This window comes from Agelaius tricolor, unplaced genomic scaffold (genome assembly GCF_023055355.1).
Source record: "Agelaius tricolor isolate 1412-34295 unplaced genomic scaffold, bAgeTri1.0.p SCAF_6, whole genome shotgun sequence".
NCBI classification, from domain to species: domain Eukaryota; kingdom Metazoa; phylum Chordata; class Aves; order Passeriformes; family Icteridae; genus Agelaius; species Agelaius tricolor.
The window spans coordinates 17,325,074-17,352,510 of record NW_027269266.1 but is presented as its reverse complement, the minus strand read 5'-3'; the positions used below and the strand labels follow the sequence as shown (position 1 = coordinate 17,352,510).

The following is a 27,437-nucleotide window of genomic DNA, read 5'->3' as shown; positions in this document are numbered from 1 at the left end:
TCAATTACCTATGTGATTGTTGTACACCAGGTTTAAAATTTAGTCTAACTGAGGACAGAGTCACAGAAATTGCCGTAACATGTTAATTAATCCATTAGTAATTACATATCTGCATACCCTTACTCTATGGTAAGTGTAAGTTAAATCTCAAAGGAAAGAAAGACAAGGCATGTAGGATGACTTTGCATCCATGTGAACAGGAGCTGATGTCATCAAAATGTCATACTTAGGACCCAGTTTGACCTGCTGCCATTCCAGGCCCACTGGCCAGTGAGCACACAGCAGGATTCCTGACTGGTTTATTGTTGGTACTGAGCTTGAGCTGCAGGGTTGATCTGAATGTGCACAGAGTGGGTCCTTGCTGCACCTGAGACCAGACTTTGCATGGACACAATGAAATTTCTTTGTACATAGACAGACCTGTTCAAACAATTACTGTGCCTTGAAACTTTTAGTATGAGAAAATTCTCCTACTAACCTGACCAAAAGAATTGAAAAAAAAAAAATCTGGCTTTAAACAATGAGACAATCTTTAAGTATCCTGTAAGAAAGATGCTAGCATTGTCTTCAAATGTTTTGGATTCTTCCCACTTCCCCAATAGCTATTTGTGCAGCTGTAAGACTCAACAATGAGATATACTGAAAGGGATATTACCTCAATATTTACCTTCCAAAAGTAAATATCACTGCTTATAGCTAAAGCCATGCTAATATTGTTATATGCTGTAAAATTCCAGATCATCAAGATTATCTTATTTCATGATTGGTGAAATAGTGAATGGTTCCAGAGACACACACAGGTCTTTAACATTGTCCTAACCTCACATGAAGGGTTTCTCTAATCAAGGGTTTCAACTTATTAAGACCTCAAAGCCTGGTAATGTGAAAAACTGTTACACACAGTTTTTAATTTTATTTTATGGGTTGAACCATCTATTTCTTCTCAACACCTGTCCTTTTAGCCCTGCAAGCGGTGTGCTTTTAGGAGGACAGTGACAAGATATTGCTGTTACACAGTCCTGTAACCAAAGATCAAGCTTGCCAAAATTTGGTCCTGATTTGAGTTACTTTGTGTCAGTATTCTTTCTTGCTCCCTTACTCCAAAATTAAAATAACTTGCAAGAGTTTTCAGGCATCAGAGATATTTTAATCAACACATCAATTTCTACAAATTATGTGGGATTTAGGGTCCCATTTGGGTTTTTAGCTTATTTGTACCACAAGGTGGACTGGGAGAATCAAACTTACTGAACTACACAGATAATTAGCATGGGTTCAAGTTCATGACTTTCTTGGGCCTTAGGGTTTCTGTTCCCTTATTAAGCTGGGGAATTCAGTTGGCATCATGAACCTAAAGGTCACTGGAAAATTAGTTTAAGAGAATTATATTTCTGAAAGTGATGAGAAGAGGATGGATATTGATAATAATATTCAGTCCCTTAAAGAAATAATTATCATCAGGAATGGTTAGAATATGCTTACTTTCTTTTCTGCAGTTCTTTTTCATTTTTTTAACCGGTCAGATTGTATGACGATTTTATAACACCTGAGTGGGAAAAGCAAATACCTCTGTATTTTCCAGTTTCATGTTCTTGGCATAAATTCACTAGTTGTTGGTTAATTGGGACTTCATTTGTTGCTATACTTTTTGCTTTCAGTAGTTAAATATTTATGTATTTTTATTCATACATTTGCTGAATATGTTTGCAATAACTTTCTGTGAATGTCTCAAACTCCATACTATAAATGGCTAGTACCAGATGACAGACTTAAATCCCTAGTTGCCAAGTCTTTTATTTATACCTCTAAAATCTTCACTCAGTCTAACCATAAAGAGGTCACCATTTAGACATGAAAGGATAGCTCAAGATCCTACTCAGTCTTTCTTCAATTTCTAAATGAATTTGGGGTTAAGTCTTTACTCATTATCTTCTGTATGTCAGACTGAGACTCTTTGTAGATTTTGCAATTAGTGATTGGGTTAGCTGGGTTTTTTTGTTGGTTTTTTTTTTTTTTTCTTTCTTTTCACAGTAGCTTTATATTTGAAGCTGAACTAGCATTAGCAAAAGTACTCAGTAACATTTGGTCATCACCAATATGAAGTGGATCTGAACCACATCTAGGAGGGTTAGTACTGCCCAAACAGGGAGGTGATCTGCTGCACTTGGGCTGTGTTACTCCCCCAAGCTGCCCTCCTGTTCCTTAATGCTGATTCATTTGCATCTCTTGGGTTCTGTCATCAACAGGTCTACACAGTTGAAGAACATGGAATGGATAGCCTTATGTGGTCTTCTAGTAGAAATGAAGAAAACAAATGGATGTATGGAAGTGTAGTTCTCTCCAGCAACAGCCTTTTCAGAGTTGCCTTCGAAGCTGAAGTGGGGTGGAGTCAACCCACAGAATTTGCTCTTGATGATATTTCTTTCACCCCAGAATGCATTGATGGAGGTATGCTATTACACAACTATATATCATACATGCTCTCTTTTCAGAGGGCAAGGAAAATTGTGGCATTTTGTATTTCAGTGTATTTCACAGTCACAAAATCTGACTTTTTTTTTTTTTCTCATAGTTTATAGATGACAGTTTTGTGTTTTAGCTAGAAGTTGAACATACGAATAATTATAGAAATTTAGAATATTACTGGCATGGAGGAGCTGAACCACAGTTGAGAGGAATCTACTGCCATTCCACTATATCGGTTTTCTCCTGTATGAAAAAAGTCAGAGAAGATATTAATTTGGGATCAAAGACTTTTATGAGTATCAAAGTAGTTCACAATTATTTTCAAAGAAAGTTGTTAGGTTTTTTTATCTTTGAGCTCTTCATAAAATACAAATGTGTACCACATTTCCCTCGCTAATATTTTCTTCGAGTACGTACAATCTCACTTCTGCTACACAAGTATTTGATCTATGTAGAAAAATAATTCTAATGTCTTAAAAAGCCCTGTTTGTTTCTGTGAGAAAAGCAGTGGTTTACTCTGAAAATGAAATGTAGCATATGATACCATATTAGAAGAAAAGCAACAGTATACATGCAAATACAGATTGTGATAGAAATGTCGGCAGAAATTAATGACTAAGGGACAATTGGGAATTATTATTGTTAAATAAAAGCCAATATGAAGGTTAGAAAATTCTTCTTTGATAAGCTTTCTTTTTTATTAATATATCTCTTGTTGTTCAGATAGGACAGCCTGTGTATGACCTGGTTGCCATGCTGTTCAAGAAACTATTTCTATTATTATTTTCATTGTGATAAGCACCTTCTGGAGGAATTAAACACATGCTGATTAAAGCTTCAAGTGAAATAATATGTTCACATGGGTGACATTTGTTCAGTCTCAAGCTCAATGAGAGTTTTGTTTATTTTCTCTAAATAGGCTCAGGCAAATAATATTTTGGAATGTAATTCAATGAGCTGCAGACTATGTGCATAAACAGGCATTTGTTCTACCCATATTACGTTAATCACCTTTTTTAGCCATAACTTAAGGATTACATAGGCAGTTTCATGCATAGTATAGCATAATAGGAAAAGTTTCAAATTATATATTTTAAGTACCTGTATTTCTGAAATTATCATAACTACAGAAATAAATTCATTGCAATAGAGCAACATTTTCTAATTACATTATTTTTCTCCATAGATTTTCCAGTTGTAGAATACTTCAAAGTATCTAACTTGTATTACAATCTGTTGCTCTTATAAATGTGATATATCATAAATTTGGCCTGAAGAAAATTTGTCGGAGCTATATTGGTTACTTACAATTTGTTGAATAAGTCAAAAACTCATGCCTTATCTACATGCATAAATTGCAACTTGATAGATAATCTTCTCTCCAGACAAAAAACTATATCTAGGTGCTATTACTTAAGATTGGCTTCATACTGTCCTTGGAAGAGCCCTACCTTAATAATCCTTGCTTGTCTGGTAGAGCTTGTGAAGAGGCAAGAGAAATACATAAAATCCATGTAATACAATAAACCACAGCAATTTAGGAAAAAAAAGAACCTACCGCTGAATTTTTGATACTGTTCTTGACAAAGAGCTACTTAGGAGGAGGGGCTGTTTTTTACTAACTGCTGTTGCTAGAGAGATGCTTAAATATTCAGATGCTAAAATTTGAAGATATTACCTTCCAATAGTATAAAAGTACTGTCCTGTAGATATTTGAACAAGACCATTTTTCTGTAACAGAATCAGTGGGAAAGTTTACCTAATCCACTGTCAGTCCTGCTATGATTGTTGCTCATTATGTTTATTCAAAGACCTAGCTAAAAGAAAAGTGTATTACCTGCAGTGCAGGTTTTGTGTAGTGTTCCACTTTTCAGAAGATAGTTGTACTACTGCAGATCTCTTTTCCTCTCTCTGTATTATTATATTTCAGCTTGCCTTTAATTACTTTGAGTTTCAAGCGGCAACATGTTCTAAATGGAGGCAATCACAATTTAGCAGGTTGGGAGCTCTAAGTAATAAAGCATTGCCAGCAGCTCTAATTCAGTTGTGGGTTTTATGCTTTTAAGTAATCAGTCCATATTAGCCATGACAATTCTTAGATATCCAAGAATATTTCTGAACACTTAAGCAAGGTGTTGTCAAGGTAGTGCTAGGTCGAGCTAGGATACTGCAGAAGTAGCTTTCAGCTGATGCTAATGCAGAGGGAGCTGCCAGTGGCACTGGATGTAGTTCAGAATTAGCTGCTAAATGAGATATAGTTGTACCACTTTTCAAGGTTCATAACTTTCTGCTAATGAAGTTATGTGAAGATCTTATTTTACATCCTAGGGACCAAAGAATTTAATTGTTAATTAGTTGTAACTATCTTCTTCAAATTTGTAAATAACAACTTGATTTAAAAAAACACAAAACTTTATTATGTCTTAATTTTTTCAAAATATAAGTTACAAAGCATTTCTATTTGTTGTTTCAGATGGAACAAAAATTTCAAAGTATTGAATTGGATTTTATGTTCATTAATGTCTTTCTCATAGTATTTTCTAGTTGAGCTGAAATAGGAGGCATTACAGAAATTCTAAAAATTATTGCTACACCTAATTTATATCCTAGCATTAATCCAAAGATGCCTAATAAAAAAACTCTATTCTGCTTATAAAAATCAGAATACTATATTTTCCCACTCATTCTAGAGAAATAAACCAGATGGAAAAATTTGCTGTAATTCAGTTAAATGGCACTTCTACATGTTGGAGTAGGATTCTTGAGAAACAAATAAATAGTAAATATATTTTGTTATGTCTTCCAGAGATCACCCAAGTGAAATATTTGTGCTTGTGGAGATCTAGTGGAAGAAGGTTAATCTCAGCATAAAGCCAGCACTGAATGATGCTCCAGCTCTTTTATGCAGTCAAGTTACCTTCTAGGCCCTATTTAGCTGCAAGTCTTTGGGAATTTATACCTCTAAATTGTACTGTTTTAACTAATTGCTAAAGTAATTTTGGTTTATTCAAAAAGAATAGTGTTGATACTTCAAAATTAATATTTGGGATGAATTTTGGGTATAAAGACAAGTGCAAATATCATGTGGTGCCTGAGGCTCCAGTGTATTTGAGAAAACAGTATTTGCTTTTTCACCATCAGTCATGCACCAGTTCAGTACTAATATTGCTCACTGAAATAATTAATTTGAATAAAATTAATCTGGATGTGCTTCTGTGTCTATTCTTCTACTTCACCTTTCCTTATCATTCTCTCTTTCTTAATTACTGCTTTTAGTTTATTTTTGCTGCATAGTTTATTTCCCGTATCTGGTCACAGTATCTGAAGTATTTTCTTTCTTTTCTTCTGTTTTGTGAACCACTTTTTATCAACTTTGATCATTTTACTTTGAAATCCTTTTTACTTCTGAGGTTTTTTTCATATATTCCTTTCTTTATAAAATATTTTTCAAAAAATGTCTCTTTACCCTATAAACTTAGCACATGAGAAAGGACTGTCATTGTTATAAATTTCCCACCACATCCCCCTGCAGCTTTCCTTTCACCTGAAAGATTTGTCTCCAGTAGAACATATTATTATGTAAGGATACACTGGAGATAAAAGGGCAATTCAAATAGTGCAAAACATTCAGCACAGACAGGACATGGCATCTCTAATACTGTGTCATCTCACCGTGGTGGAATTGGGAATATAGGAAGTGCCATTTCCCAGATGCTATGGGTCGAGGCTTTTTTCTGATCTTGTCATAATTCTTGACTTCACCACACAGGTTACCAACAAAAGGGTCAGATTTACCTCTTAGGACCTGAAGTAGAGTAAAATTTTCAGTGATTGTTGGCAGCTCTCACTTAGGTGAAACATTTGCTTTGAAATATCATAATTCTTCCAAGTCTCCCCATTGCTGTGTAGCAAAGCACAAACTAAACCTTCTGTAAAGGTTGTGCATAATCCTTATACTGGGGAAGCTTTCACTTGCTGTGAAAAAACAAATAGAAGAAACAAATCAGAATCTGTGAATTATAAGACAGGTTTTAGCTTTACATTCAAGCCCAAGGGTATTTTTAAAAATGTGTACAAAGGCATCCCAGTACCCTAAAACCTAACCTCCAAGAAGTTAATTTGGAATTTATTTGAACCATCATAAGAAATCAGATATAGAATGAGACATAGCAACATCCATCCCTTTAGATCACCTTTCCTTAGTTTTCTAGAAGAAATTATATTCCAAAAACTGTGTGACAAAGGAAATTTTATTCAATCAAATTTAAGATAGATATACTCAGAATTTCTGGTCAGCCACAGCAAGAAAAAGTACATATAGAAATATAAACTGTCTCAACAGTTCTGGATGTCAGGGAAAGAGTATAAGAAAAGGGGAACTATGCTTACTGTTTGACCCCAATACATTTCCCATTGGCAGCCATTTGTAATTCAGTCTTCCTGAGCCATGTGTAGTCTTGGAATAATGATCCTCAAGTTCTTTCTTTCCCTTTGAACTTATCTGTTCTCCTTTTAACATCAGGGAAATTTTTAATATTCAGAAATTAAATTATATGCTGCTGCTGCTTATATGAATCTAGTCTTACATTCATGAATAGAAAAGCTTTAGTGCTTTCTCATTTAGGCCTTGAAAAATATGAAATCTTTATTTCAGCCTTGGTGATTCACTCTTTTGTGTGGTGGGCAGGATTTTCTTAAGATATCTCCATAAAGCATTTTCAAATCTCACAATAGATGCATGCTATAGACCCACTCCTGAAGTTCCTTCAGAGTGAAATAATTTACATTGACTTCCAAACAATAGCAGAATTTATGCAGTCATACCAAAAATTTGTGATAGGTACAGTTTCAAGCATCAAGATGAGAAGGAAGGTGTCCAAAGGACCAGAGCTATAGGCCATTCTCTTTGTTCAAGGTGGAAGGAAATGAACATTATAACTGGCATCTCATTTAAACTCTATTTATGACTGTTTATAATTTGAACATAGCAGAATGAAGATAGAATCTAATACTTTTTCATTTAATAACTTAGTAAAAGAATAGTGACTTTGAAAACAATTTCTGAATAGCTAGATAGTGGAAAGAGAGAAAGTGGTAAAATAAAAATCTATGTAGATAATCACCTGATAATGAGTCAAGGTTTTCAAAATCAGTATTAGTCTAAAGTACTATAATTTTAGATGATATGTGGTATCTTGAAGGTATCTAATTTTCAGGAAAAAAAATGGGAATAGCATTTCTTTAGAAGTGAATCCCCTTGTGATTTTAGATAAGAAACCATAGAGAAAAAGTACATATGTGTGGAAATACTAATGGCATAACGTGTTACCTAGTTATAATTTGTTTCTCACAATATATATTCATAGAATGACAGAATATCCTGAGTAGGAAGGAACCCACAAGGGTTATTGAGTTCAGTTCCTTGTTCTGCACAGAGCCATCCCCAAGAGTCCCCAAGAGAACATCCCCAACCATCCCCAATGTGCCCAACAGCATTGCCCAAATGTTCCTTGGGCTCTGTGAGGCTGGTGCTGTCACCACTGCCCTTGGGAGCTGTTCCAGTGCTCAACCACATATTGAGATTTTTCCTCCCTATTTTATCCCCACTTCATGAAACACACTCTTCGAATCCTAATTGTTTATAAACCTCTGCTGCTTTTCCTGCCACAGATTTCCATTTGCTTCAAATCAGTCTGTGTGTTTATATGTAAAGACATAATCTTTAACCACGTTATTGAATACTATTTCTCTGAGAGCTCTCTTTTCTTTTTCCAACACAGAGATGAGACATAATTGAATATTTTTGGTTCTCTGTGTATGTTTTTCAGATGTATCTTTGACTGCAGAATTTCTTATCTTGATGAAGAGTTTTTCTAAACAACATATAGCTATGGTGTCCAAATATTTGAAAAGTATTTGATAACTACCTTCATAACTACTTCTTATTGCATAATGTCATCTACTTGACAAGTAAAAAGAAGATGGAATAAAAAAAAAAAAGTGCTTCTGTAATTTTGATTAGTTGTTTGGAAATGTCCAAACCATTATTGTTTTCAGACTCAAAAAAATAAAAAAATCCTGGATTGACCTAAAAAGCAAAATATGAAATGGCCAAAATTATTCCCCTGTGCAGACCCTAAAATGACAGACTACAGACAAGCTGTCTTGAATTAGGACAATTTAAATAGTAGACTCTAAAATGAGTTATATCCCCTTAATCTTAACCAATCCCTTTCCTCAAATAAGGAATGAACATTAGTAGATATAAGTGAAAAAATACCATTTACCTACAAATGGAATAGCAAAAGGCAAAAAAAAACCCCAAACCCAATAAATAACCACTAGAGACAAAGTTGCTAAATCTCAGGAATACCACAGGAGCAAAGAGAGACCCAAAATGCCAGAAATACCCTTCCCAAGATGGTTCCTGTGTATCTTGAAAGACAGAGGGAAAATGGTGCCAGCTCTCTTCCCAAGATGATGCTCCCAAGGTGGCCCATGGTCTGGGAGGCCAAGGGAGAAATGGTGATGCCCAAAAAGAACCTTCCTGGGAAGGTGGCAGCTTACAGAGCTGTCCTAGTGGCAGATGAAGAACTGCCAGCATGTGTGGGGTCAGCTCTGCCGCCCTCCGCTTCCTCCTGCCGTCCACTGCACTCTGCTGGTGCTCATGTCCTGACCCACTGCTGTGTCCACTGTGTCGGTGCTGACACAGGGGGAGCCAGCCCCATGGGACCAGCTCAAGCTTCACTTCACTGCCTATGGAATTCGCAAGATTCACTCTAAAGATGGTTTCTAATTGCAAAATGCTGCTCTTCCAACTTGCTACAGTGGCAAGCCCAGATACCAAAGAAGCCCTTTCGAAAGGGCAGCATCCATCTTCAGCAAACTCCACCAAGCAAAGAAGGGAGTCAGCTTGGCTGCCCTGGCCTTAAAGGGACCAGTATGTCCCACCTGCCCCACAATTCTGGTTCTGGATGTGCTGGGGTTTAAAGAGACAATAAGAGATCAATATGAAGTACAATGACAGTTTGGGTTACCCATGACAGAGATCGTCAAATTAAACAGCTCAGAAGACAGCCATTTGCAAAGAATTTTATATGCTCTCCAGCACAAAAAGAAAAGCATAAATGACATTTTTTATCTAATTAAGAGACAACAACCCAAAAGGTGGAGCCGGTGTTTCTTTGAGCTTTGTGCAAAAAAATAGCTGTGTAGTGCAGAGAGAATCTTGTTGAGGGTCGAGCAGGTGTCCATATGTATGTCCATGTGTGTGAACCTGTTTGTCTGTGTGTGTGTGAAAGTGTGCCCATGTGTGCCCAAGCATGAAACAACACAGAAAATTCTCCAGCAGAACAGGACTCATCTGACAAAACCTTAGACAGTCTATGATCCTTCTCTGAAACTCCCAGAGCCCAAGTGCTGGAAATACTGGAAGGGTTAACTGCCTGAACTGCTATACTATAGTGTTAGATCATGGGGAAAAACTCTGTAGAGGAGACTTAACTTCTGATTTCTTTATGTTGCAGAGCCAGGGGAATCACTGTTAGCTTGTCTGCTCATGCTTGCAGTGAAGCAGAAATCTCTCTCACATGGAGTTTCTTCCACAGGGAGGGAGAAAGAAGAAACTCATGGAGTTGCTTTCCTCAAGGGCAGGAGATGATTCATGAGAGAAGTTGTAGGGGGACACTGCTCACAGAAACAAAGGAGGGGAAGAGAAAAGCAGAATGAGTAGTAATAGAGGACTGGAGATATCAGAGAAATTTGTGAATAGGTTCTTTAGTCAATTAGCATTTCCCTGAAACCAATCACTATATGCTTTAGGTCCGTGTTGCTTGGCAGAGATAAGGCATTTATGCATATTTAAAGACTAAAAATTGTGATCCAAACATAGTACCTTAGAGAGCTTCTTCAGCCTGCTCTTGTACCTTCCAGTGCACAGACCTAGCCAGTGTCAAAAGCCAAAACTTTTTGTGGATTTCACAGAAAAGGAACTGGGAATAATTTTAGGATAAGATAATTGCACTGTATAAACTAGGATAGTTATTGGCAATCCCTAAATGCAATTGTGTTGTGTGTTTAAATTAATAATTATACTATCTTTGTCCAAAACTTTCAGTTACTCTCTGCCTTCTTATAACTTGTCCGGAATACTGAAATCTTCTGAAGCAAGCTCATGCCTTTTGGGAAATTAAAATTCTTCAGATTTATTAATAGTGTATTAAAATACTTTCATTAATATTGAACCTCCAAACCCCATCTGTTTACAGCAGAAAACTTTCAAATCACACAGATTATACTTTTCCTTGCTAACTTCATTCATATAAATCAACATATTTCCTTGGAGGGAAGGAGAGAAATAATATTTGGAATGAAATGGTTTCATGATGCTATCTTAAAGAGCAGAAAATTTTCAAACTCTTCCTTATGTAAAACCTACTCATCTCCTCAACAGGAGTAATTCTTCAGCTCACATTTATCTCAGAAATTGTATCCACTTCATTTTGTCAAAGACTAAAATTTCACAGCTTCTCCAGTTTGTCATTGCTCCTAATAAATAAACAAAACAACAAATCCATGACATTAGCGGGTATAGCTAGCAATCGTCAGAATATTCTTAGCAGAAATATGGCAAACGTTGCCATATTCCTGTCACAGGTAGTGTGTTCCTGCCAGAATTAGTTCTCTGAGTGAAAACTAGATCATAGCTTGACTTTACTGGCAGTAAACCTGTCTGTTTTCTATTATGTTTGTATGTTAGCAAACTGTAACCATTTAAAATAAATTCTGCGCAGACATACAGAAATCTGAAGTCATTGGGCCATGTTCTGCCTTTTTTTAATTCTGGCTTTGTCATGGGGTCTCCAGGATCCTTTCCAGCACCCTGCCCTATATCTCTGTCTTCTCATGAAGGGAAGAGGATTGAACATTTAATTGGCCAGACTCATTCCCCCCCTGCCCCCCCCCGCCCCTTATTTTTTTTGTCTTTTTACAAGCTTGGAAATAAACCACAGGAGCTTTATTGTAACAGATAAAAACACATGGAAAGATTGTTAAAGTATTTGTATAGTTTCAGTCCAATAATGTTTGTAACATTTGCTTCCTTGCAGCCACCTTGAATGGGCTGATTTCATGCCCTGATCCAATGTTTATTGAACTGAAATCGAGGACTGACATTTATTTCAAATTAATTAATGCACTGGATTGGGCCCGTAATTAATTTATACTCTTTTCTAATGAAATCTATGGGAGGGAGTTATTTTTGACCTCTTTTAGCTACAGTTAATAGGTCCACTGTTTTTATTACATTCACTAGGCAAATTACTTATGCAAATATATCAGACAGGTTGTTGGTTTTCAAGGGTCTGATGCAAGGCCCATTAAAATCAATATGAGTTATCCCATTTACTTAAATGGACTTTAGAGCAAGCTCTGATAGACCTGAGGTGATGCTCCCTAACAGCATAGGTGATCACTTTATTTCATGCTCCCAGGTGTTGACTTTATTGGCAATTTCCATTAGACTTAACTAAAATTCACTGTTACAGGTGATATATAAATATAAATGGAGACCTACTCTGCACCAGAGATCTTTGTATTTGAAGAAGAAAGGCAGAAAAAAGGAGGATAGCCTGGAGGTGTTGCTTCATTCAAATTAAGCATGTTTGTGTGCTGCTTGCTGTGGTAATGACTGTGTAATACAAACATTTATTTTATATTAGCATTTGGGTAATAGCAGTTCTATGGTTTTCTGTGACTGAATGCCTGTGATTCATGAGCAAAATATTTGCAGTGCCAACCTGTGAAGCTTTGCTTTACAGTCAGGAAACAGGATCATGCGCTCCATGGATGACAAAGACAATAATACAGCAAACATAAGTGTACAAAAAAATGCTCATCAAAGAGCAGTAAGCCTTTAACAAATCCATATCCCACAAATATATAATTGTGTCCTTGAAAATGAGCACTCATTGACTTAAAACTTTTCATATTGTAAAGGTTCTTTTCTCCAAAATCATCAGCTCGTGAGCTCTATTTACTGTAAACATGGTTTGATGGTAGCACATTGCAATAAAAATGTATTTAAAAGCACCTACTTGATCTGACAACAATGAAATTCAGGTACATCCATCTGTAGTAATTGCAGTTCAAATAACAGTACATACCAAATTCTATTTGCTTTAAACACTGGTCTGATTTTTATGGTTTTTTTATATCTACCTCAGCTACTTAACTTCTCATAAAAGTGTGAAGGTGCATGTGAGGTTGCACTTCTGGTCCATAGATTATAACTCAACCAGCACAGCTGTGTGAGTAAGTTTCAAAAGACATAGGACCAAATTAAAATGTCAGGTTTTAGGACCTAATTAAAATGTCTTTTTTATGATGTAGATGTTATATGCACATTTTTAAACCCTTTCTTTAATTTTGGTTATTTGCCACATGCAAGGTAAAAATAAGTGCAAAATAAAACACTGAGTGCAAAGTAAAGTAAATAAGGACATGTACTCAGCTTTCTACTTGAAAAGTCATGATTTCTTTAGCTATAATGGAACATCAACAATTTACTGCTGTTTTTCAGACTCAGTACTTTGCAGTGCAGAGGTTATTTTTGCTGATTTTTTTTTTTTTTTTAGTTTGCTTTTCATCTGTGTGCAAATACTGAATTCTTGACAATTTTTTGTCGTGCTTTACAGTGAGCATGCAGCCTGGATACAAAAAGCTAAGGCTTTTATACTGTCTTCCTTAGAACTCATAATTTTCAGTAGATTTATCTCTAAATCCTTAAACAGTTTCAAACAGATAATGCTTTTGAAAAAAGTTACCTGTACAATGTCTCCTGCACTCCTGAATGTGGTCTGAAAATGAGAGTCACACGGCACTCAGGAGATGAGTGCTGCCTTGGGAACATCTTTTCTGCATTTGAGAAAAGGTGAGGGAAACATTTTCTTGGCATGCCAGTACTAGGCAATTGTTGAATCAAACAATATTAAGTGACAGAAAGGATGTGTGGGCCACAAATGGTCCAATTTGCATTGAAAAGCCTTCACTTCAGATTCTGCTGTTTGAGTGACTTTCATATATACATACAAGAGGAAAATATTAGGTTCACAGATATGCTAAGTTTAAAGTTAGTTTTTATTGCTAAATTGTGTGAGTGTACTACTGTGTGAGTCAGCACATGGAGGGTGTTTCTGACGAGTCTCTCATTAGTGCCAGCTCGTTTTCCACTGCAAACCACATTGTAGTGTTAACACCTTAGTTTAATTCTTCACAGTGGCAAGAAAACAGAATGAATATTCCCACTTTTTAAAAGGAAATGTGTCAGTAGCAGATGAGCTTAAAATAAATAATTACATAGACAGTAGTTTTGAATACAAGTAATTAGTTTTGCATTAATGTTGCTGGAGATTTCAGTTGGAATTAGTTAATTATTTTCTACATTTGCATATTCTTAATTAGCTTTTTTTAGTTGTTAGCTATGTACAAATTATTGTTTTGATAAATTTTCAAAATTTTTACCAGGCACATTTAATTTGTAATTAGGAAAAACATTTATAAACTACTTTATGTAAAGAAAATAGATTGAATTTTGGGGTAGAGTTTTGGCAGACCATGTAAATAACAACCTCTTATAGAATGGCAACCAGAGCACAATTTTTCTATTGTATCTGAAACCAAACACATGTGAACTAATTAACATATCACATGAGTTAATTAGCAAGGGATACTCCTATGAGCTTTGAAGTACATTCTCATCTCATGCACTGTTCTGATCTAAAAGGATTTTACTTATTTCAGGGTATGACTTTAGATTTTTTTTTAATGTAGTGCAAATATAAAACAGACCCCTGGTTAACCTTACACCTAACTCAACCTGGACACATCTTTGCTGCCCTTGGTGAATATTGCACACTCTAATATAATTGCTATGCAAGTCAGGAAGAACTTCATCCTAAAAATAATTTTCTAACAATCAGAGGGAATAATGATATAAAATAGTAATAGAAAATGAGAATGGAAAATTATATTAATAGTAATAACAACAGAAAAATAATCATCCCTATTCAAAAAGAGCATTCAAGCATTTCTCTAAATACTGAATTTGGCACAGGATTATTTACATGCCTAAGCTCATTATATGATTGGGCTCATAAGGCTAAACTGATCAGGGTTACAAAAGTCTGAAAATAATTTTAAACTCAAGGCCAGATCCATAACAAACAACACATTCAAGATATGTTGAGTTTAAGAGGGGATTTCAGTTTACAGAACAAATTTGGGTAGAAGCATGTGAATAAGCATATCAAGAACAGGAAATTAAACTGGGTCAGAAATGCTCACAAATGTATTATAAATGCAATCTCTCCTGCAACATAAACAGGCAACCACAGCAAAGTCAAATATATTGTATCTGTGTGGAGTTAATTTCCATAGCATCAGAACAAATACAGAAAAGCTAACACAGGACTATGCAAGGACAAAAGAATGTGTATAAACATAGAACTGACTGCAGCTTAAGTCATTTTCACTGCTTAAATGCCCCCTAGGCACTGTGAGAAAAGGGTCAGAAATAGGAGAAAGAAAAAAAAGTACTTTCAAATATAATCATACTTTTTTATTTTTTCCCAGAGCAAAGACAAACTAAAAATAAAAATAATTTTTTCTTTTTACTCCACTGTGCAAGATTTGACAGCACTAGTTCTGTATCAGTGGAGAGAGAATTATGTTCTCCCAATGACATTCCATCAGTATCTTGGCAAGATCATGGCCTTATATATAGTTTTTATACAACAAAAAAATTCAGCATTTTCATGGGTTACTATTATTATCTGGTAAAGTATGGTACCAAAGTAGAAAAAAATGCAAAATCTAAAATACTTTTAATCTACAAAATCAATCCACTATATGATCTGAATGTCTATTATCAACTACCTAAAACCAACTTCCATAAGCCTTTTAAATTTTATTTAAATTATTTTGATTATTATTAAGATTATTTTGACTAACACATTTATAAAACACATATGAAATCACAATCTTTTCAATCCCATGTAAAAGTTCATATCTTTGAGATATGCATGGCTTAATTCTGAACATAAACAGTACAAAATATCACCAGCTTATTATTTTCACCAAGTCAATAATAATTTTTGTAATTTTATGTTTACATTATATCCAGTGAATCAAATACATTTTTCTAATGAAAAGATTTCATTTAATTAGGGGCATGAAATATTGTTAGGCATGTTCTATTGTATGAAGCTATTCAATTATGATTTTCTGATATAAAGTCAACTTGAAAATCAAAAATTTCTAATCTATAGAGGGTCTGTATTAAATAGAACTTTGAGCTCTTTCTCCTTACAGCTGCTTCACAAGCAACTGGATGGTAAAATAATGCTGGTATTCTGTTCACCTGAATGCATTAACAGTTCATTCATTTGTACAAAAAGCTATTGTTATTTATGATGGTGGTATCCTTGAAACTGAGCGTGTTTTAACAAAGCCCTCACACTGTAAAAGCCCAGCCTGGTATTGCAGAATACACAAACATACTGATATGACCAGTGGATTAAAAGTCATAGAATCATGCCACAATCCACCTACTCCCTTACAGAGTGTCATGTTTAATGCAGCAGTAACATTGGACATCTGAGGCCTGACAACAATGCTTGCAGCATTTCAAAAGACAAGATGAAACCTACCCATGACTTTTGTGCTTGTCTCCTTTGCCTCAGCTCAAGTCAACAGCAAAACTTCTGCTGTTTTTTACAGAGGAAGTGACATTAATTTGTCTTACCTTGTCTCTAATGATCATATTATATTTTTTACTCAGCTGCTGCAAATTGACCTAGAAAGATTTAAAGTAGGGAGCTAAATTCTGGAGATTTTTCTCTTTTCCCTACACATAAAAAGTACAGGAATCCATCACATTGCTTCCCTGGGAGATGCTGATGCTATAAAGAACACAACATTAGCACAGCCAGCTCCTTAGAAATTAGTTTCCCCAAATAGATCTTATGCTTCTGCTGATAAAATTCACTTGTAATGGTTTTCATAGGAAAAAAAGACAGACTTAGGTGTCTGGGACAATTTATTTATATTCATGATCACAAAAAGCTTTCCCCATCATCTTCTTCTTCCACAATGCAAGTAAGCATGGAATATATTATTTATTTATTTATTTAATTTATTTATTTTTTGTCAGCTGTCTGAATTTGTTAAAGTTCGAAAATAAAAACCACATTTTTCTTTACTTGTATCCTGGAAGACTACCTAGTACTTTAATTTAATTCTCTTTCACATCAAGCTACGCTAAAGAGTCAGAGTAATAATAAACTAGATCAGTAAAAGTTTTTATTGTTACTTTATAAAAATATTTTTCTTAATTTAACTTAAAATTATAACTTGAGGGTTATTTTAAGGCTTTCCAGACAAGGTTTATTAATATTTTGATATTATCCCTTTTATGTGTACATGGCAAAAGAAGTAATAGGATCAAAATAAATGCTGAACTTGAAATTTAGAAGCAAATTGCTGCAACAACAATAGAGCTAATATTAGACAAAACAAGACAATATTAGTTTTTAATACTGTGTTTTGCACTTAGGAGCTGTGTTTTTATAAAAGTTGGGTTCCTTTGTTTTAAAGCGTTGAGTGACCAAAATCAGCTGCATTCCCAGCAGTTCCTGTCTATCTCAAAGGCAGTATGAATGACTACTGAAAGAACAGAATCCCTGAACATTCCTTTTCCTCCTGTAGGATCAGCGGATCCCCACCCTCCCACCTGCAGCGGTGGCGAGTTCCCGTGCGCGTACGTGCCGCGGTGTTTGCCCCTCGCTGCGCGCTGTGACGGGGTCGAAGATTGCCCCGATGGAAGCGATGAGATGAGCTGCCCCATGGAGATGCCCACCACCAGCACGTCCCCGGGCTCCTGCAAGGCAGCAGAGTTCCTGTGTCCTTCCCAGGGCTGTGTGCCGTCCCTCCTGCTGTGCGATGGGGTGCCCGACTGCCGCCTCAGCGAGGATGAAGCTGGCTGCCGTAAGTGACGTCCATGGTGCTGGTCATGGCAATGGTCACTCGCCCGCCCAAACTTTCTTCCCTGAGTTCCAGAAAAGAAAAAGATCAACACAGTGAAGTTTAGTGTAAAATTCATCATTCCCTTGTCAAATAAACCCCTATTTGTGTCACATATAATGCATTATGGCAGAGATGTTTACATTTCTAAATAATTTTGCCTATGCATATTAATTTCCTTGCTATAATTTAGTAAGTGTTTTAAAAAACTTCAATTGCGTTTCCGTTAATATTTACAATCATTTCCACATTTTTTCCTTAAATCAGTCAGCTGCATTTGCATTGCCTCTGTAACCTCTGATCATGATATGACAGAAAGTTAGGCTTCTGCAATTCTGTTACTCAGTAACATTTAAGGCAGTCCTGACCTTTCAAGGATTTTGAAATCAAGTCTGTTCATGAAATAGCAGCAATCTCCACCCCAAGCAAGGAAAAGGGCTCACAAACAAAACACAAGGTCAATAGGCTTTGAAATGTAACTGCCATGAGATGCCATGGAGAAGCATCTGAAACAAATAGACACAAAAGTAAGTGTCTGCCATTTAAAAATGTTTCAATATTAGCAGGTGAACTGAGGCCAAATGTTTCATTCCAGGAATTTGAAAATAATTAGCTACACAGAAAAAAAAAAAAGGCTTTTTACATATAAACACTTTTCTTCCTAAACCGGTCATGCCCTAAAACTTTTTTAACATTTTTCTCATCCTTATCAGAATGAAAAATATTGTTAAAAAATATCATTTTCCAGTGGATTAGAAATTCATGTTCTTTACTATTTTCTATCAAATCTACCAAATATAAATGTAGGCTACTAGACATGCCATTTAATTTAGCAAAGTAGTTTACCAAACTGGCATGGATTTGACAGACTATCTGTGTAAGTCTTTTGTTTTGAAGTGAACTCTGTGGTTTTGTTGGCAGAAGACATGATTTTGGAGATAACTTTGATGTTAAATTCTACATACCTCAAAGACATGCAGAAATTTTGCATGTTCCTTTCTTCAAATAAACCTCTCATGGGTAATCTTCATTTGACCTTTATTCCTCCTCAATCTGTCCTATGGTAGAGACATCCATGCTGTATTCTAATACATGTGCATTCCAACTCCACACCACAGAAGCTGATGTGGAGCCTCAAAATTTGAAAGCCAAAAGATTTCCATGATTTTGTGTATTACCTAAACAACTGCGATATTCCTTTGTTTTGTTTATTTTACTGCTTTGACTTCAAAACAAAACCCAGGTGTTAAGAAGAAATTAAATCCTGGTCTATTCAACAAAAAAAATATTCTCCATAGATATTTCAGAACTTTGGGTATCTCAGTCTGAAGGAAAATTAGTCAAGTCTGTACTTCATTGTTACTCCAAAATTTGGTTCATAGTAAATAAACATGCAAGCCTTGATAGTATAAGATAGAAATACAGAAGCAGTAATTCTTGTTTCTTCACTGAAGAAGATAATTCAGAGAAGCAAAGCAAAGCAGAGAAGAAGGCAAAGCAAAAAGAAAATGATTTGTGCTAGTTTGGAATTAAATCAGTGGAAAGCTGATTAGTGTCACAGCTGGTGCTGAGATCCAGCTGTGTGTGCCATGAGAGCACAGTGTTTAATCTTTAGCTTCCTACTTTTAACACGTGAAAACCCATAGAAGTTTGTCAGCTGAGGAAGGTCAGAGAGAAAAAGTAAAAATCTCAGAAATTTCATTCTTTTACTGAAATTTATGCATGATCTATAAAATTGATTGTTGTGCTAGTAACTCCAACATATGTGTACTCTAATAATAGCACAGATTGAAAGTGGGGATTTATTTTTTTAGATTTTAGATGGGTATTCTTTTCCTTGGTGCAGATCAAATCTGCCTGCTCATTTTAGAAAACTTCAGTTTAGGAATTTACTGACCCTTTCCATTTTGTGTCCCATAGCAATTTTATTCATTTAAGTGCAAAACAAAACACTTTATTTAAGTGTAGAACTTAAAATGTTCTGGGTTCTGAATTCAGGAATTCATCAGCAAAAGTTTTCTTTTGTGATAAAGACTAGTTGTCAAAATGCATCTTGCAGAGATTAAGGAGAAAACCCTGAAGGAGGCCAGGACAAAAAAACCCCAACCAAACAAAAAACAATGGTCAAGTCCCTACTAAAAACACAGTTTCTACCACAGAAATGCTTTTCTTCATGACTTAGGAATTTATGCAGACAGAATTTCCTGTAGAGTTCACATAGCAGTCAGGTTGTACCACATTATGCTAAGACTGTTTTATACCTACTGATGAAGTGGAGTTTGTTACTTGCTGCATTTAACAAAAAAATTCTGGAGCTATTTTCCAGTTAAAGATGTTCTACTTGGCTGGCTCTCTTCTTGTTGACAGTTTTAGTGGAGGGTATATTATCTCACCTATTTAATCTTTTATTTGCCTGATTACAATACTAAGGGCGTAAACCAAACATATTAACACCAGTGGGATGTATACATTAGTTTTCCACAGACCAACATCCTTTTCCACCTAATTGAATTGCTAATAGCAATGAATAAAAAGTCATTTCTCAGTTTTCTGTAGTGCACCAAAATGAATCTCTTGTAGTTTTGGTAAGTGTTAAATACCTATGAAATATTAAAATTTTTATACTTTCAAAGTGGCTGTGATATCATTATGCCTTCTACTGATTTAATTTGCACCTGGAAAATTAAATATAGATGAAAATTGGATATTTTTATTTTTATATCTTTACTGCTTTTAGTGCCTCCATGTGGTTTTTATATTCTTTACCTCAGCACCAATAACTTCGTGTCATTGTCCTTAACTGCAAAATTTTCAACGGTTTGGTCCGTTGCTATGACTGTTCCCTCTGTAATGTGTTAAAATTATGTGTAAACAAATTGATTCCATCATTCTGAAACTAGTTTCTGAATGAGAGTTAATTATCTTTGCTGATACCTTTTTTATGGGTTTTCTTTGGGATTTTGCAGTATACACTCCTTCACAAATATTACATGGGAAAATTTGGTTTCCGCACCATCTGTGCTCTGTATTTGTTTACTTATTTAGCATCTCAGTAGTAAAGTTGCATGTCTTTGAAGATGAAAGCTTGGAGAGGTCACACAGATGCAAGTTTGCATCCTACAGTATGAATCAAGTTTTCTGCTAGTTTTTGAACTATGAGAAAAAAAAATACAGCTGATAATAACAACCATGTTACTTTTCATTTCAGCCATTAAAGATTGTTCCGATGGTTCTTTGTTATGTGCGTCAACTAATCAATGCATACCACTCTCCCAGCGTTGTGACGGAGTTGTAGACTGCATTGATTCCAGCCTTGATGAGTCTGGCTGTTCAGGTATTTAGTTTTGCATAAAAATATCATTTGAAACAAAGAAAGTGTAGTTATTTCCTACTGCGTGTTTTGGCAGTCCTCAAACTTGACTGAGGTTCCTCTGCTAAAACTTTGTCAAATTATATTAGGCAAGAATTTTCCTGATGAAAGTATGACCCAGATGAAAGTGGAGAGAGAGAAAAAGATTAATAGTATACTTAAAATCTTAACATCTTCATAAGGGGTGTTTCTTACCATATAAACATATTGCTCAAAAAAACCCCAACCCTTTGTAGTATACTTTTAGGACGTCCCTTGATTTAGCCTCTTGAGTAAAAGGCTTGCTTATTTGTGGGTTTGTTGTTTGTTTTTTTCCAAGTGTATTACAAACCCAGGTCAGAAAATAAACTAAATAGCATCTGTTTTAACACAGTGCATTTGACAAAATATTCAGGTTTGATTTGTAGTAGTTAAATGGTGGAGAAAAATAAGTAGAGGACAATAATACACATTCAATGTGAATTAGATTTTTATTAACAAAATCTAACAAATACATAGATTATGGTGGTATAAATAATTTAATCTAGATTCAAAATGTCCCTTTCAATTACATAAAGGTACTGCAGCTCTTCCCCAAGACAGATATAAACTCTTGACCAGTTCTGTGCTGACAGTACTCTGCCAGCTTTGCTCAAGCTGCATTCACTGTGAATTTAACTTTCTCTTTTTATAATTTTTCTGAGTTTTGTGATAAAATTCATAACACATATGCATTGTAATGTTATCATTCATTATAATATATTAAATGTCTATTTAAAAATTAAAGTTTTTACAAACAGTTATTGGTAGGAGGCATCCACAAGTTTCTTTGGGAGTGAAATTTGACCACAAGTATTGTGTTCACTATCTCTCATAGCATCATGAAATGGTTTGGGTTGGAAGGGACCTTAAAGATCACAAATTTGCAATGCCCCTGACTTGGGCAGGGACACCTTCACAAGCCCAGGTTGCTCATGTGAGAGAAGGAATCATATTTCAACATTAAAAAATATCACTTCTATAATGATGAGAGAATTCATACTTGGTAAATTTGATTTATAAAAATTATTTCAAATTAAAAGAAATTTATACTGAAATTAATTAAATATAAAAGAATATAGAACATAAACTAGTAGACATGCATAACAGTAATTTAAAATCTTCCACTATTTTTTCTAGAAAGCAGACCCTTTAAGTAAGCAATGCACTTTTCAAAATTTAATCCTGACACTGGAGGTGTCTACACTGAATAGCACTGCTATATGCTGCAATAAACAATTTCCTTTTGCATATATTCAAAATTCTTTAGGTTTAATTAGTATATTACCGGTTCTTTTTCATACTGAAGAAGATTGAGGGGATTTTTTCTTTTTTGATTTTGAGCTTTTTCTTGCTGAAGCAACGTAAAACTAAGCTTCAGTAAAACTAAAGGTGATGACATGGAAATCCAAATTAAGGGACATCAAGAGGTTTTAAAAGAATATCACTAAGTACTTCAACACCTTTTGTCTTTTAAAGCCTGATTTCCCTCGTTCTTATGATTTAAGTGTTAAAATTCTGAATATCTTTAAGAAAAGGGTTGGTCACAAAGAGTGTCTGTTCACCAGCCCTATACACCTACAACCTATTACTAATAATGTAGACAGGTACTAATTAAATATTAGATCAATTCTTTCGGGTCTTATTTTATATATTCCAGTTGTTTGAAAATCAAGTCAGTGGCAAAAATTCTATTTCTGGAGTCAGATGAAAATCTCATTTGAGAAAAATGTGTAGCTTGTTCAAGTGCAGCATCAGGATTTCAGTAAGCTCAAGACCACTCCATTGCTTGTAATATTCTTATGACTTCACATTTGTATCACCAAGTCCAGATCTGAAAAAAAGAAGTTTTGGAAGTGCTAAGATCTCAAAAGGACAGGTGTGAATATTTTGCCATTTTGAAAATCAGATAATGACAAATGTAGTAAAAAAGAGGGGGAAATCACAATTTTTACCTTTATGTTTGCAGCTTGTCCTGAAGAATACTGCAAAAATGGAGGAAAATGCATCCTCAAAGATGACATTCCATTATGCCAGTAAGTTTCATTGGCAATTGACTTGTGCTTGAGTTTGGAGAAAGCTGCTGTTGAAACAGGTGGTTTGCTCCCCAGGGATTGAAATTATATTTGGTAGAAGTGTATTTTAAAAAGTCTCTGTATGTCTACACAATTTTTATTTACACTTAGTGAGTTAAACCACATTTTGAGAAGAATGTTATTTATCAGATAGAATTTTCTGTAACTTTTATCTTTCATTTCATGACACAACCTGTTGGCCTGACACCCTAAGTTTTCTGTCTCATGTTTCATTGCAATATTTCAAAACATATATTTCTGTGTCTTATTTGCAGCAGGGTGGTGTATACCTCACATGAGATTTTACAGCAGGCCACATACTCATCTTCATCTTCCTTTTAGGCATTTGGGAAAAAAAGGGCTTTTTCCACTTATCCCCCCCAAAAAAGGGGTTTAAAATATGCTTTCATTTTTTTCTGGAAATACTCTCTGGTTAAAAAAATAACGTATGCAATTCTGGTGTAGAATGTATGAGCCATTAGAAAGAGTCTCAGGATATCTGAAGCAACTCATTTACACAAGACATCACTGTTTCCCTTTGGGAAATTAGAGGAGAATTTCTACATGCAAAGGAAGTGATGGTATGTGTTATCATGCTTTTGTCCTTCACATGCTTCAGTGGAGCTTGCCAGAGTTTGCCAAATTACTAAAGAAGTAACTGTTTTATCACAGTAGCTATCTTAGTCAAGATTAGATGCTAAGGTTTGTCTCCTGGTTGCCAGGAGATGCACATTAATAAGCCTGATTTGTCTTTCAAGACAGGTTTATCCTTGATTGGATGAAGAAATGTAATATATAACATAGAAAATATGGGGATATTCATATAGGGTATTTCAATTTGAGTCTCAGAAAAAACTGTTAATCATCTGCAGATTTCCCCAAAAATGTCCACTATAATAGAACAGAGAATAGTCTCTTGACAGAGAATGGCAAGAATCTTGGAATTTCATCAAAGTGCCTGCTTCAAAATTTTTTTGAACACATAGAGAGAAAGGTGACAAAAAACCATAGGGAAAGATTGAAGAATTAAAAGTCAGCAAAAAATAAAGGGATTTGCAATAGGAAGTTTGTAATATTTAGATTATATCATTGATCAAAAATAAAATTGCTTGTAGGGGCAAAGCTCTGGGGGAGTAATTGAGATTTCAAGTGTACAAGAGAATTACGAGAATTGAATTTCTGTTCAGACTTGCAAGAGAAAGTAACCCAAACTAGCAAATCTTTTTTACCCACAGAAATAAAAGACAGTTGGAATAAAAACAGTAAATTAAACTAGTAAGTAGGGTAGTTTGCCTCAGCATTCAGTAAGAAACATATTATATTTAATTCTGATGTAATGCACAGGCAATCAGAGGCACAGAAAAAAAAATCCTTAACTGGGTGGTTAACAAAACTTTAAAAGCTGTACTTGCTTGTGTTGTGGAAATTGGTCATCTCTACTCAAGAATGCCAGAACACCAGTGCATGTTGCAATAGGCTTTCTGAAAACTGCCTGTAGGGGAAGGGGCTGGAGAACTACAAATGGCAAGAGTCTGATATCAATACCTTTCAAGGCTTTATAATATTTTTAAGGAATTACTTATATATATATAATAACAGGAGAGTTAACCATTACTAAGGTAAACTTCTGCTTGACTTTTTGAAATTCCACATCAAGACCATAAAAACACCAAAAAAAAACCCCCTCCAAAAATATACCTGAAATAATTTAAAAAGTAGAAGTATTTAGTTTTCAATACCCAGGGGGAAAACAACAAAAATACAGAACCAGAAACAAACAAACAATTCCCCAAAATCCCAAAATAACTGAACAAAAATAGAAATTTTCATTAAAAATATGCTGTTTCTTTACCTTTTAGTTCTCAGTTTTTAGTCTAAGTCTCCTGAAATATAAATGATAATTTTAGCTCAAAATATCTTCCTCCCTTGAGAGCAACTGTTCTTCTAGACTGCAGGATAGGTCAGGAGAAAAAGCAGAGTGTTCAAGAGTGCAGAAAGCCTGTTCCACAACAAGGAGACTCTTGAAAAGAACAGAGTCCATATACTGCCCTGCACAGAAGTGACAGAGTCTTCCTAGACACCCAGAGGCAAGTGTGTGGGGATCAAAGTGCTCTTGGAAGTCCCTGGGTTTGACTGGTACTATTCAATGACACAGTGGAAAAGGAGAAAATCTGTTAACACATCCTTTTCTTATGATTTTATCTGGCAAAATGGATTCTGATCTTCCCCCATGTGAGATGATTGTGCTGTAGTTTCTATAAAACAAAACCTGAGTCTGGAGTTTAAAAGTAATTCTCAGGCCTCCCTGAGAATGTTGGTTTAACAAAAAATTGGAGTGGACAGCTCTCAAAGCTTCATTTGTTCCATCAAGTCCCAATAAGAACTAAAATTGCTGCTCATTTTAGGTTAGTTTGAGCTACACTGATAGAAAGGAATAGACCTTCTGGAAAACATTTTTGCTGGTGATAACAGCTGAGTTTTTCTGTGGTTTTAATGCAGTGGGGTTGAAGTAGTTGACTGTATATGCTTCTTCCAGTAGTTTAACCTGCAAGCATGGGAACAGTGAATTTGCAGTAGCTGCTTAGGCAAAAGAAAGCTCTAACATGTGAACTATTTGAAGAGACTGAAAGCAGACAGTAGATTTTATACATTTAGTGCTTCTCCATTTCCTTTGATGCTGTATGTTTTTACATGTGTGAATGTGTGTAGCTTAGATATATATATATATATATGTATATATATAAAGTTAATACTTAGGGCACCATCCTGTCTTTCAAGAGGATGTAACTAAGAGGGATCAGTAGCAGTGGAAGGTGAGCTCTGACATCCCTCTCTGAAGAAACGTCTGTAGGCCTGGTGGAAATGAAAGCAATGGATACAAGATAAAATTTGAGTATATATTGGAGTGGGTAAGAAAGCTGATGTATCAGATTGCTGTAATTTTTGTTCATGCTACTGAAAACAGCTTCTCCAGGCTGGTGCATAATGACTGCAATAACACCAGTGGGATGCCCAGTGTTTGAGAATGTGACTGCTTAGTTCTGGTGGATGCTCTCAGTAAGAGTATGTGAGTAAATGCAGGGCACTGGTGCTTGGGTGATGGTTATCTTCCTACTTGAACAAAACACAGCTTGATGGCTGTCCTGCTCCTGCTTGGTATTTGTATTTTTGAGTTAGCTTTGAAAGTCACTTGCACTTGTTTCTGCTATTTGGTCAGGAGAGTAATTGGGGTGCATATAGAACACATTTGTCTTGTACTTTCTATTTCATGGGTATTTTCTTTGTCTGCCAAACTAGATGGAGCTTTAATCTGAAATTCTATGGCCACTCTCATTTGACAAAATGTGACTCTCATTTGACAAAATGTGAGTCCTATTTGTCCTGACTGAGGTCTCTTCTGGAGTCAATGTGCAGCCAAGTGGCTGGTGCTGGCAATCAGCTACTATGATTGCACCAGCAAATCATGATAATTTGAGTAATAATGACTAGAATTCTTGCAATTTCCATCCTCCGATTTCAAAATAATTCCTTTGATTATATGTATGCCTTCTCCAACTGCTTGTCCAATGTTTCTTTGTGTTTGTTTTATTTTTGCTTTAAACTGAGACCACAGACTCCTGGAAAGATAGGAGAGGAATGTAGAGGAGAACAAGCAAGCTGGGAAAAGTGTGTTCCTAACACACTAAAGTGGAAGGGTGAGGCTTCAAAGGTTGTATTAGTATTGAAAGAAAAAATAACCAAACACTGAGAACAGAAAAAAAACCAAAACACCAAACCAGACTGTTCAAACATGCTTTTCATTCTCATCCAACTAGACAAACTAGACAAAAGTCATATTAAACATGCACATTCAAAATTTACTAAACTTCACATATAATAAATATTAAATCATCATCAAATCATCAAATGGTTTGGGTAGGAAGGAACCTGTAAAGTTAATCTAATCCAACCCCCCAACAATCAGTAGTTTCATCTTCAATTAGATCAGGTTGCTCAGACCCCCATCCAACCTGGCTGTGAATCTACCACATCTCTGGGCAATATATTCCAGCATTTCACAAAGTTAAATATAAAAATTTCTTTCTTATGTCTAGTCTGAATCTACCCTTCTTCATGTTAAAACCAGTATTCCTGGCTCTGTTTCTGCAGGCCCTACTAAAAATATAATTGTTTAAGTTGGAAAGGACATAATACAATGCTTGATTTCCCTTTATTTTACACAAATATTTTCAGCATAATATACCAAATTTCAGAGTAGTTACACTGAGTAGCACTAAAGAGCATATGAGAGCACTTTTATTCTTGTCTGAACTGTAAGAAGGTTCTATCCTTCAGCAAAAAGAAAAAGTAATTGTTTAATTAGTAATAGTTTAATTCACTTAATTAAACAGTAATATTAAAGATTAGAAATAAATCTTCATTGAACAGTT

The 27,437-nt window shown here is 35.2% G+C and overlaps 1 protein-coding gene across 1 annotated transcript in view; it reads left to right on the top strand.

Annotated features, from left to right (window-relative positions):
- The window catches only part of MALRD1 (MAM and LDL receptor class A domain containing 1), a 226,904-nt gene that overhangs the window by 159,440 nt on the left and 40,027 nt on the right, over positions 1–27,437 (top strand). Inside the window, exons 30-33 of the mRNA XM_071428846.1 lie at positions 2,247–2,448; positions 17,230–17,508; positions 20,753–20,878; positions 22,902–22,968. Coding sequence (XP_071284947.1) covers positions 2,247–2,448; positions 17,230–17,508; positions 20,753–20,878; positions 22,902–22,968 — 674 coding nt within the window. The remainder of the gene's footprint in view (positions 1–2,246; positions 2,449–17,229; positions 17,509–20,752; positions 20,879–22,901; positions 22,969–27,437) is intronic.